This window comes from Lissotriton helveticus, chromosome 2_2 (assembly GCF_964261635.1).
Source record: "Lissotriton helveticus chromosome 2_2, aLisHel1.1, whole genome shotgun sequence".
NCBI classification, from domain to species: domain Eukaryota; kingdom Metazoa; phylum Chordata; class Amphibia; order Caudata; family Salamandridae; genus Lissotriton; species Lissotriton helveticus.
The window spans coordinates 168,133,337-168,145,951 of record NC_136060.1 but is presented as its reverse complement, the minus strand read 5'-3'; the positions used below and the strand labels follow the sequence as shown (position 1 = coordinate 168,145,951).

The 12,615-nt window shown below is 46.3% G+C and overlaps 1 protein-coding gene across 6 annotated transcripts in view; it reads right to left on the bottom strand.

Moving 5' to 3' along the window:
* Positions 1-12,615, bottom strand: part of ATP8A1 (ATPase phospholipid transporting 8A1) — a 1,103,292-nt gene that overhangs the window by 284,968 nt on the left and 805,709 nt on the right. For all 6 annotated transcript variants that reach the window (XM_078678248.1, XM_078678246.1, XM_078678250.1 and 3 more), the window contains one exon: positions 1,816-1,877. In XM_078678248.1, the coding sequence (XP_078534374.1) occupies positions 1,816-1,877 (62 nt within the window). The remainder of the gene's footprint in view (positions 1-1,815; positions 1,878-12,615) is intronic.

Here is a 12,615-nt window from a genome sequence, read left to right as displayed (position 1 = left end):
GCTACATTACTTGGCAAAGATGTCCCTATCCTTGCTTCAACCAAGAAGGGAAACAAGGCTCCTTCAAATTTATTTAAAATGATATGCTTTGAAACTCCAATGATATATCTCACTCAGGGGTCCTAACAATATTCACCCTTTGAGATCTCATAATAGATTGCCATCATCTACATAAGATCTACAAAAATAAAGTCACATTGGAGAAGCAGGTAGCCTGAAAATCTGGCACCTATGACAACAACTGAAGCACTGATACAACCACTTGAATGAAGGCTGTGGGCTATAGTTTGAACCGTGTGAAAAGGCCACTGCGAAGCCAAAATAACCTATGTATAAAATATGAACTCCACTTAGGTGTAGAGTTTAAAAATAATCAAAACTAAACTATGATGATCTAGTGTCCCAAGTGAGTCCTTTGCAATAACATTCCTAAAGTGTCTTGCATCCAGCAAGAGCAGCAAACCCCAAAAGAGAAAATATGGTGAAAGGTTGAAAAGGTAGAGAGGGACAGGGGGACATTACATCTGGCTAAGGAAGGCTTGGTGTACGGACGTTTTGTTCCTAGAACATTCCAGGACCACCTTAAGGTGATATTTAACCCTTCGTGTACTTCTTCTTGCATTGTTTATGTCCATATTAAGAGACAGGAGGAAAGGTTCTCTTGAGGTTAGATGAAAGACTAACGTAGTGATGCAACCTGTGAAAGAGTCCCAGAAGAATCACGTTCATTGAGTGCTCCAGCCAAAAAGCAGATTTTCTTCATTTTCTTCTTTTATATGTCTTATCCTGATTTGCAAAAGAAGTTCTTTTAAGACGTCGACGCTTCATCAGGTAAACCTCTGGATAGCTGCACCAGGATGCAAGACAGAAACAATCTCCTAAAACATAACCAATGGACTGATAATTTCTACTCTGATTCTCTCAAAGGAAAGGTGACATAGAATAACCAGTAACCGGACAGATTAATTGACAGTGTCACAAAATGCAAAATAGGAAATAGGTTTCAAACGTTTTATGATTCAACATAGAAGTCCAAAAACATGAAACTATGGTGATGATTGTATGCAACCTTTATTACCATGTGTTTTTTTCTCTTGTAAGTGTATTTGATTAAATGCTAAATTAACCTTTTAGATCACTTAATTAAGCATCTATATTTACATCATGCTTTTCAATACAATGGAATATCTATAATTTGATCTATCTTGTGTTTTTTATTTGTCTTTCAGCAAGTATAATCCTTCGAGGGATACTGGTAATGGCTAAGATTTTATTCTTTGTCCTTATGAAGCAATATATTTAATTGAACTGTATGAAATCTGGTATGTTGCCATAAAGAAAAGGGTATATGGAAAACACGCTCAAATGAAAGTTTGTTGGGTTATGAACAGTCAAACTGGAAATAAAGGCAATGAAAATGAATTACGATGCATACAATAAACAAAACGCATTAAAATAAATGGCAATTGTTTTTCAAAGCCAGATACACATTTGTGAATAGCAGCATACAAAGACTGTGTGGATTGTGGAACAACTATTTCTTTGATTGTGAAATAAATATGAATTTTCAAGAATTCGGTTATGCCTCCTATAGTTTCCTTTATTGCAGAAAAGCAAATGTCTGAAGAGGAATGGTATAAAGACCACTCTTTCCCTTTACTTACTAGCGCTCTCAGTGCAACTGCTAAAACTGTGTGTGCCAGACTTAATGACAAAACTAGTCTTAAACACAAATATGGGGTATCTAATAATAAGCTTGCAGTTCGAAATACAGTATTGCAGTAAAGAAAATAAATACAATGCGTAGAAACTTACAGTATATACAATGTTTCCTAACAGGAGGTAGTCTGACGCTTTGCCGTTGCCAAACACAGTATCTGCATAGAAACAAAGAAAAGGCATAGCTTACAAAGTGTTTTACAAACTTCACCAGCAAAACGGGTAACATCACTACTTGTAATAGGCTCATGAGTAAGTAAGTGAGTAAGTAAATGTATTTGTTGATTAATTAAAATCATTACAAAAAAGTACATATCTAGCACAAGGTCTGAGTGAACATATACAGATACAATGCCTTAACATCGGTTGATCAACATTAGTTTAACCATGTTCCAGTACAGGACTAAAGTGCATTATGCTAGCAGCAAATATTAACAGTTTATCAATAACAGATAACAACAACTGAATAAAGTGCAATGTGCTCACGGCACCGAGACTAATGTGCATTGTGTTAGCAGCAAATATTAACAGTTTTTCAATGACAATTAGCAGCAAAAGGAAAGTGCAATTAATGAATTTTTTTTACAGATTGTCTGTAACAATTAGCAGCAAAATATAAAGTGCATTAGATTTTCAGCGACAAAGCTAAAGTGCCTTATGCTAGCAGCAAAAAGTTACGAATAACTGTATTAATTAAAAAATGATGAATAATATACAATGCTCTTCCCGGTAATAAAGTGGACATGTGCTGACCTCTAAGATCATAGAAGTTAATTGTACATAAAGTGCCATCCACAGTTATGAAATTACCTTTAAATTACAACATTACAAAGGGTAAAATAAACTACAACGTAAGTTAAAATAGATTGTGCGAACTACAAATATTATAAAGATTCAGAATGAATTAGAAATACAATAAAATAGCCCACCTACTCCCTAACAACAATAAAAATCATTATATCATTACCATAACGGATATATCATTTACTTAAAATGTCTACTCTACATAATTTCTTTTCCACTATAAAGATGAACTGAACAAAATGGTGTATAATATGAATATTGACACCTCCTAAACAAAATATAATTGCCGTCCTACAAGTTCTAACTCCCAATTCTTTAAAAATAGGCTTTAAAACAGTCTTCCGCTCCTGTAACATAACACAGGCTCATGAATATCTCGTACTCGGTGGGAGGAAAATAAGGGAAAAATATCTGTTGTGCCACCCGAGATGAAGCATCAGCAGCATGTGTAGAAGCGAACATGTAATCCTAGAGAGATAAAATGATGTTGGCAATGAAGCAGATTGTCATGCAGGTAATTTGTGAACCTAATGCCATTCAAGAAGTATCTGGAAATGCAGACATTTATGGTACAGATTCACAGTTGATTGATTTCATGAGAGTTTCACATTCACAAACCACAATACTTGGCTTCAAAGACAGACTCCGCTCCAGGCAAACGAAGAAGTTACTTATCTCAGGTAATGATCTTTCTGGTAGATGCCTTATCAATCATGTACACAAAAGGTGATGGACAAAATGCTTGCAATAAGTCTAACCACTAACAATCACTAATGGTGGCATTGCATACCATTGTTATTTTGCCCATCATGCCACCTCAGATTAGACCCAACATATGCAAATCAGTCTAGGTCCTGCTCCAATAGGAACAGTCCAGCCTAGTCAAGTCCTTCCCGAATCGGAACACAAGCAACCTAAGACCAGTTTCATCTTGATTGGGCCTCTTCAGTCAGTTTTAGCTTGGTTTCAGTGGCAAAGTGAGCAAACTGCCCTGAACTGGGAATTCCCTTGCACACTTAAAGCATGAGATCAAACACACAAAAGGTGATGGGGTGAATGCTTGCAATACGTCGGGCTTGGCAAATCGATCTGGATTGTTCTTTTTGGAGCAGGGATAAGGCTGATTTGCAAATGGCTAGGTTGAATGTGAGGTGGTATGGTGGCCAAAAAAACAATGGGTGGAATGGTACCCCAGGTGTTTGCCAGTGGTTAGACAAACTGTAAGCATTCCACCTACCACCTTTTGTGTGTCTGATGTAACGTTTTAGGTGGCTAAGAGAATGATTGCAAATTGACTGAATTAGGGCAGCGCATACAAAATAACTAAATTGGGACCTTATCAATGACTTTCAGAAGATCATTCCTGAGTTGGGGTGGAGGTAAGGAATATTTAGGTAGTAACGTATCGCCCCATACAATTGTTAAAGATCAGTAACCTTTTTCTTCTGATAAATAATTCTACCTACATATTCCTCTTCTTGAATTAATACTCCCATAATACCCCCTCAGGAGACTGAGGAAAAGATTACACAAAAACGTTTTTCAGTAAGGCACTGGCAAAAAGACCAACCGGGTGGGCCTGACAATGAAGGCAGCAGTGATCTGTAAAGGAGGGGACTGAAACCCAAGTTGCAGCCCAACAGATGTTCAGAAATTGAACTTCCTTGGACAAAGCAGCTTTCTCCCTGGTGGAATTCACTCTAATGCCTGGAGGTGGCTCGTTCTTGGCTAGAGCATAGCACAACTTAATGCAGAGGACAAAAGAGTGGGAAATCATCCTCTTCTGGATGGACTTGCCCAGGAAGAGCGGAAAGTTAGCAAGTTCTGTCATTGTAGAAGTTCAGAATCCAATTAGGGTCAAAGTGAAGCAGTCCCTATTACACCATTGTAAGGTGTAGAGAAATGGAAATAATGTTGGTAGGATTACTAATTGACTTACATGAAATAGAAAACACATAAAAAATGGCAGAATCAGATTAAGGTTCCACTGGAGTATGATAAACACAGAAGATTTAAAGACAGAAAGAAGGGTGGCACTACACATTAAGACAAACGAAAAAACCTGACAAATAACCTTTTAGAGAGCCCAAGACACGGCTCTTCCAGGCCAAAAGTATAAACCACAAATCATCACAAGTGTGCCTTGAGTGTATCAGAGTGTTCCTGAGCACACCAAGACCCAAAGCATTACCAATGACTGAAATAAACAAATCTGTGGAGGGACAAAAAAAGGCGTTGTCCAAAAATTATGAGGGCTGATCAAAGACACTCAAATTGTCCCACTCAATAATCATGTTTATATACAACAAGGGAAACCCATGGGTAAAGAGGGACCAGGGGTATATGTATTTATAAAGGAACACAGACCCTCAAACACAACAATTACCTATTCATATATAGATAGGAATACAATGAAACCTATATTTGTTGTCCAATGGACGACTCATACATATGTCTTAGGCATTAAAATTCAAAGAATAGTGTTGGAACAAACAAACAGAAACGGTAGTCAATTTGGACTTCATAAACTCAGTACTACAGGTGTGGCAAAATTATAATACAATGGTTATGGTCACAATTCTGATGTCCCAATGCTCAAGTGTACAATATCAACAATTAGAAATTGAGTCTAGGTACTGTGGTCGACAATGTTTCAAATCCTAAACAATCATGGGATCAACATCAGGACATGAATGAATGTGCCTCAGAAATAATACCAATGATAAAGGTCAACAGGAGCTAAAGAAAAGAGGAAAAATAAAGAAAAACGAAAAATACGTAATTAGTTGACATGAGAAGGTACTGAGTGAGAGAACCATCTGTCCACTCTGTGGGAATTGTTAATAAGTGCTAAGGGCCAGGCATAGATGACTCTCAACCGATAAGTAAAAAACCAGCACGGAGAGATAATCACAAAAGAAGACATGAAGAAAGGAGTCCATGTATAAGGCCGACAATGGGCCAGATTGCCACAAAATGAAACATGCGTCCCCCTTCCAGGACACTCAAGTTTACCCGATTAGCAAACAAAAGGGGATTTGAAGTTGGAGAAGAAGTGGAGGATTGGAACAGCTGATTGCGCTTGCCTTTTCCACCATCACAGATCCTGAAGTAGCTAAAAATAAAACTGTTAAGGCTGTTGAACTGGCTTCAAGGGCCTTTGTGACAGTTAAGGGGGTCTCTCTAAAACCCTCAGATCTTCCAATATTGTGCGTGGAATTAGCATTCTGAGAAAGCCTAGCCCAGTGTATGCACTGTGCTACAGCTCCGTTTGAAGTGCTCCAGTGGCGAGTTAGACTTATCCTTCAAAATATATGAACCATAGAACAGCACGTTTAATAGGTTCACTTGGATGTCACCGGAAAAGCCAGTAGAACACAGAGAGACATGCCTATTATCTACCCTAGAGTCTCCCATATCCAGTTCAAAAAGCTAAATCTGTTTAGCGTCATCCTGGCCCTTAAACCGAATGCATTAAGGGTCTATGCATATGATCCAGGAGGCTACTCATCACCAACTCGGCCATCTCCTGAAGTGTTTGACAGTGGTGAGCCAATCACGGAATGGGAGAGGGAAAGGAGGGGTCAGTGAGACATCTGCGGCTAGAGTTTTTACAACAAGAAAATGCAGTGCCGAAGGTAAGTAACTTGTTCTTCTGAAAAAAACTTCTAGCCCAGAATTCTCTCCTTTTGAATAGATACCAAAGCAGTACCTATTTGAAGGGGGGTCTGTGGAAAGGACTCAAACCAGAAACTCCTGCATAACCGTGCGGGCAAAGGGCCCCTCTCGGAGAACCTGGCCGTGCAGACAATAATGCTTCGTGAATGTATGGAGGGAAGCCCACATAGCTGTTTGCCATAAGTTTGCCATATGTCTTACACAGCGCCCTGCATGTAGCACTATAGGAGCAGCTTTGTCCTGGGTAGAATGAGCAAGAAGTTCTTCTGGAGGCTGCATTTTAACCAGGGCGCAGCAGATCTTAATGCAGAGCACACTCCAGCGGGCAATGGGTCTCTTCTGCACAGATTTTCCCTTTTTTCAGAACAGCAAACCCCACAAAGAGCTGATCATCCAACTGGTGTGCTTAAGTATGATCTATTTAGAAGCTGATACGGAGGAGTGAGAGTGCGGGGACGGGCGCGTGGAGCGTCTTGACTAAATCCAAGGACCGACCGCATGAAGTTGACAGTCGGGTCCGCGATGCTAGATTAAGCGAGTGAAGAGTTGCCTCCCACAATTGGTCCCTAACTACACAATTTATTTGGAATTCCACCGCTGTCCAAAAAAAGCTGTCTTTTGAGGTTGTCGCCGACATTGTCTATTGTCCGAAAAGCTCCATAGATTAAGAAGCTTCGAGAAGATTACCCATCTTGCCAGTAGTAAGAAGCCCTGAGGAAAGCCCGTGAAGAACATTTACGGTGCTGGAAATGCGTAGGCATGTTTTGACATGTTGTAATGCAGGAATCAATTAAATTATATAAATTGATTATTTGTATTTATAACAAATTGGGTTATTGTGGTCCTTTACAAATAGGCAAAATTAAGTCATGCTACTCATGGGGATGAAATATGTCGAGTAGCGTATTTCTCTTAAATCAAATATTGAAGCAATTGATGTATATTTTATGTTTTTGATGTCTAATTAATGTTGGTTGAAATGTATGTATATATTTTGATTTAATGTTTTGTTTGTATTAATTGTATGTGGTTCTGAGTATCGAGAATTTTTTTCCTATTCCGAGAAAATATCTAAAAATAAAAACAGAATGGCTGATTAAAATAGCCTAACCATTAAAAGAATATAGTGTGGTTTTCGATAAATTGAAAAGTTGGAATCCAGGTCCTTTTGTATGTATCTTCTATTTAGAAGCTCAGCACTCTCTTGGGGTCCAAATGTACGAGTTACATACCTTCGGTAACGATGTATCTGGTAGAGACGATTCTAGCCGCAAATTCCTTCACGTAGAATTATCCCCAGGCGTGAGACTGGATCCGGAAACTTTTCTGCCACAGCATCCCTGCGCGCCGGGGACGGGGCGACATCATGCTACTCCGCCCAGGCGTCGTCTGCGTACGTCACGTTAGCGAGGTCACATAAGACCCGCCCCGGCGCACCTATGTCAGCTTTCTTCGGAGAACTTTTCCGCACCACAACGCGGATCCACCAGATAAAAAACTGTGGAAGCATGGGAACAGTGTGCGAAGAGCAGAATTTTTTTGGGAAAGAAACAGTGACTAACAACACCACCAGAGTAGTGTCAACACCACAGACCCCAAAGGCAGGGAAAGAACAAAGGCAGGGAAAGAATAAAGAACAAGCAGAGCCCTGCGCAGCCACCCTGCCAGCACATAGACAGCATCCCGCCCCTGTGCCCCTGAGGCAAGGAACATGAGTAAAAGTCATGGTACACGGAGTAAACCTACCACCCCTATACTGAGCAAGGAAGGGAACCAGTCCCAAGACAGACAGGGACAACAAACCTCCAAGCCACCCCAACATAGAGGGCAACCACCCACAAGGGAAAAGGGAAAGACATGGCCAGATGACCCTTAATCAGAGGATAGCAATGGAAGGCAGGGAGGGGAGGGAGGACCGGGATGGAAAGCAATCCCCACCAACCCTGGAGTAGCCAGAGCAGCAGGGCACCGGAGCACCGGACCCACATCCTCCAAAGAACCAAAGGAGGAATGAACCGCCCCGAGACGAAGCTACCCGTCAAGAACAAAGAAGGCACTCACAGGAAACACAGCCCCCCACCGGGAGGCGAGTACCGAAGACCAACCCAAGGGTCCTCGCAGAATAGGGAAGGAAGGGCAGGCTGTGTAGGAATCTGCGGCTAGAATCGTCTCTAGCAGATACATTGTTACCGAAGGTAAGTAACTCGTACATCTGATAGAGACTACTAGCCGCAGATTCCTTCATGTAGAATAGATACCCTAGCAATACCCGCTGGGAAGGAGGGTCTGCGAAAGGACCCCACCAGCCAATACAGAACAGAGGTCCCCCACAGGGGACCAGATCTGTGGACCAGGTAGAACCTCGTCCCTGCCAGGCAATGGGAACCCCTACAAGCAGAACCGCACCAACTCCAAAAGGATGTAGGAGGGAGAAGAAGGCTGAAGAGGCCCGTACACTCACAGCAGAGGAACCAAGGGCAGGGTTGGAGAGGCCGAAGCACCACACTCCCTCCCCACCCCCCCAAGGCAAACCAGCTGCCGCCCCATGCCAAGACAGGAAGGGCGGAAGGAGAAGCCTGGAGGACCCAAGGAAACGAGGGAAAAGAAGGCGAACCCACTCCAGATGGAGAGCAACCTGCCAGCCAGAACAGCGCCGGCAGTCAAAAGCCACCAGAAGCAAGAAGAACAGCCCGAGGCGCCAGGAAGGCCGAGTAGGCAGCGCCCGGCAAGGGAAAACACAGGATCATCCCAGGGCAGGAGCAGGGAGAGGAGATGCCCGGGCACACCACTATGAGTGGCCGCGCACACGGCCTCAGGAAGCAAAAGCAACCTACATAAACACCATGGAGAACAGGCACCCGAAGGTGACCAGAACCCCCTAGCAGAGCGCAAGCATTATGACCGCACCCATTACCCCACATAGGGTAAGTTAAGTCCCAAGATATGGGAACCCTCTTTGGAAGAACTTCCGCAGCAGAGGAAAAACAAAAGAGCCACGGGGAAAAAAACACCCCCGCGGGAGGTTTGACAAGCAGCCCAAGCAAAGCAGAAGGCTTAATCTCAGGGCAAAGTCTGCACAACAACTCTGGCAGAACACACAGAAGCAACAAAAGGGCCGTCCAGCAGCCAACAATGCCAAAGTCCCAAGGAAGGGCGCAAATGGCCAGAACACACACTCCACAGCCAGAACAACCGGCCTAAGAAGGCCCAGAATCAACCCAACCCAGGAGTCACTGAGGAGGGGACGAAGGAGGAGGATAAGGCGGAGGACGACGGAACTCTGCCAAGAACCTTTGGATGGGGGAATCGGCCTGGCCATGAAACAACAGGCTGCCTTCAAGCAGAAGGTCGATGAGTGGCTCCCGAATATTCTCAGGGACCACTCCGTCCCAAAGCCAAGCATGGCGAAGGAGAGCGACTGAGGAAGCCATGGCCAGGCCCAGCACCTCTGAGATGTCCAGAGTGGAGCGGAGAATAAACGCCGCAAGCTCCTGGTCATCCAAAGCATAATGCCGTAAGTCCACCTGACCAGTCCCTTGGGACACTGCGGATCCCAGAGACTCAGCCAAGTCCCACAAAGAGGAGGAGGCCCTATCCAGCACACACAAGGTGTTAAGGGCCCGCAGGGCAGCGCTGGTCGAGGCGAACATGTTGAGCCCCCAAGAGTCCAGCCAGTGGGCCTCTCGAACAGCGGAGTCAACAGTGGGAGCAAGGAGGGAAAAGCAGTACACAAAAGGGGGCTGGCGGCCAAGGAGTGAAGGGAAAGACACGCAGGGTCACGCGGCGCTGGGAGGTGCCGGTGCAGAAAATGTTGAGGCACTGGGTCCCCCGAGGCAAGACACCTCCAAGCCCCCGTCAAGGAAGAAAGGAGCGAACCTTCAAAGGGAAGTAAGATTTCCCTCCCACCACAGCCCTGGTGGAGGACCTCCAATAGATGGTCTGCCGAAAAGTGAGCCACCGAGTCACCCATGCGCAAGATGCCCACAGCCGTGGACACTGCATGAGCAAAGGCCGCGCCCGCCTCCGTAGGGGCCCCGCGGTGAAGAAAGCAGCTCCTCCGTGGGCGATGGCTGCAAACTAAGGCGGCCGTCCCCGAGGCCGAGCGGGACGGGCAAGGGCCAGACCTGGAAGTCAGAAGGAGCCGAAGAATGAGGGACCTGCCACTCTTCCGACGAACACCTCTGCCTCAGGAAGGGTTGGGAGCCGCCCTTCGACGCTGGTGAAAAAGACACCACACGGCGACAAGTCTCCGGGGAGGACAACACCAATATACAGGCTGCCTCCGGAGAAGAAGGACCGTCTGGAGCAGAAGGAGCGTCCGAAGACGAATCCGCGGTACGGCCCCTGCGCGGAGCCACAGAGTCCACTGCCTGAGGCAGGAAATCGGCACCATCTGGCCTCACCGGACAAGGTTCCTCCAAGTCACCCCGCACCGGAGATCGATCGGAGACTGGGGTGGAGCCGAACCGGGCCAGGGGCAGCGCCAGAATGACGCAGACCCGACCCCCGCTGAGGCAGCCACCTGGTTGGTGTGAACGAGACAGGCCTGGGGAGTGCCACGAAGCCCTTCGCCAGCCGCGGCCCAGAATGAGGTGCAGATTGCTTGGTAACCCATGAGGAGGTGCCAGGGATGATTCAACTTCCGGCGAGGCAGACGCCTGTGGGGAGGGATGAGAGGGGCCCGGAGACGGACGAGGGGTCCTCTTCCGGCTTCGACCCAGAGTGAGACGAGGAGGGTCCTCCGACTCCTGTGGCTCCACACGGTCCAGTTGCTGTCGGCGCCGTAGCGGCGTCACCTCAGGCTTAGACAGGACCACCTTGTCAAAGGACCGAGAAGGGCTTGGGAATGCGAACCGAGCCCCGGCGACCTCCCGCAACACCACAGGGACTCCCGCGGGAGTTTGCAGCGAGGCAGAGATGCCGTGGCTCGAAGGAGGTGCCCCGGAGGAGCCGCACCCCAACAGCACCACATCCTCCAAGCCTGGATCCTAACCAGTCGGCGCCGGAGCCACCAGTGGCACCGTGGAGGGCCCTGCACAGGGCGAGGGATCCGCTGACGACCCAGGAGGGGAAGGAGGAGGAGACACCAGCGAGGCCGCCACGTATGTCTCCATTTTGACTCTCGACGCCCCAACACCGGGAAACGGTGGATAGGACGACACGTGGGGCCGCATCACCCGTGGAGAGTCCACGTCCCTGGTAGGCCGGAAACCAGCCCCCGGGGACAAACTGCGACACTTACCCACCGGGGAGCGACACTCACGTGACATTGGAGAAGGGCGAGGACGACGACCACGGCTGTATCTGAAGCTGTCCACCGAAGCACACCGAGGGGAGGACGTCGACCTGGAGAAACGAGCTGATATAAGTTTCATCGGGCGCTCCCGCCACGACTTCTGCTTCAACTGTTGGCAGGCCGCGCAATCAGTGGAGCCGTGATCCTCCCCCAAACACCACATACAAATGAGGTGCGGGTTCGTCGCCGACATGAGACGCCCACAAAACGTGCAAGTTTTGAAGCCCGAGGGCATTCGAACACTGTTCCACCAAAAAGAAATGGAGGAAAAAGTGCCCTACACAGGCCGGTAGCAAGGACCTGATCCGTGTTGCACGCGGAAAAGGAAAAAAACTGACGTAGGCGCGCCGGGGCGGGTCTTATGTGACCTCGATGACGTCACATACGCAGACGACGCCAGGGCGGGGTCGCGTGATGTCACCCCGGCACGACGCAGGGATGCTGTGGCAGAAAAGTTTCCGGATCCAGTCTCACGCCTGGGGATAATTCTACGTAAAGGAATCTGCGGCTAGTAGTCTCTATCAGATGATGGCGTCTCTTCTCCTCCTTAGAGAGGTGAGGCAGAGCATAGAACACAGAAAGGTGACAGTTTGACCTAGTGAGAGAGCCATGCAAGTCATCCCACCCTGTATTCACCTTGGTATCTTGATTTTAAAAATGTGTCAGTTTGCTGGGTTTCCCTAGGAGCTGGTTGAGCTAGGGCCCAAAATACTTAGCTACCCACTTTGCAAAAAAAAGGGCCAGTTTTCAGTGGGAAAATGTGATGCATCCATGTTGTATTTTGGGACATTTCGTGTCACTGGCACTAGGCCTACCAAACAAGTGAGGTACCATTTTTAGAGGGAGACACAGAGGAATGCTAGGTTGAAGGTTGGATGAATGCTGGTTGGAAGGTTGGAGGAATGTTATGTGTAAGAAAATGCGTGGCTCTCTGCAGATTCCAGAACTTTCCATCACAGAGGAAAATGTGTTTTTTTAGTCAAGGGGTTCGAGGCATATGAGCTGTAGATCATATACTTGTGCATAGACTATACAGCAGTTATCTCCTTAGCGGTGGCTACCTGTATCTGTTGCAGTGGTTTGAAAAAGTGTTCTTAATACAGCCTGGCCCACACTAA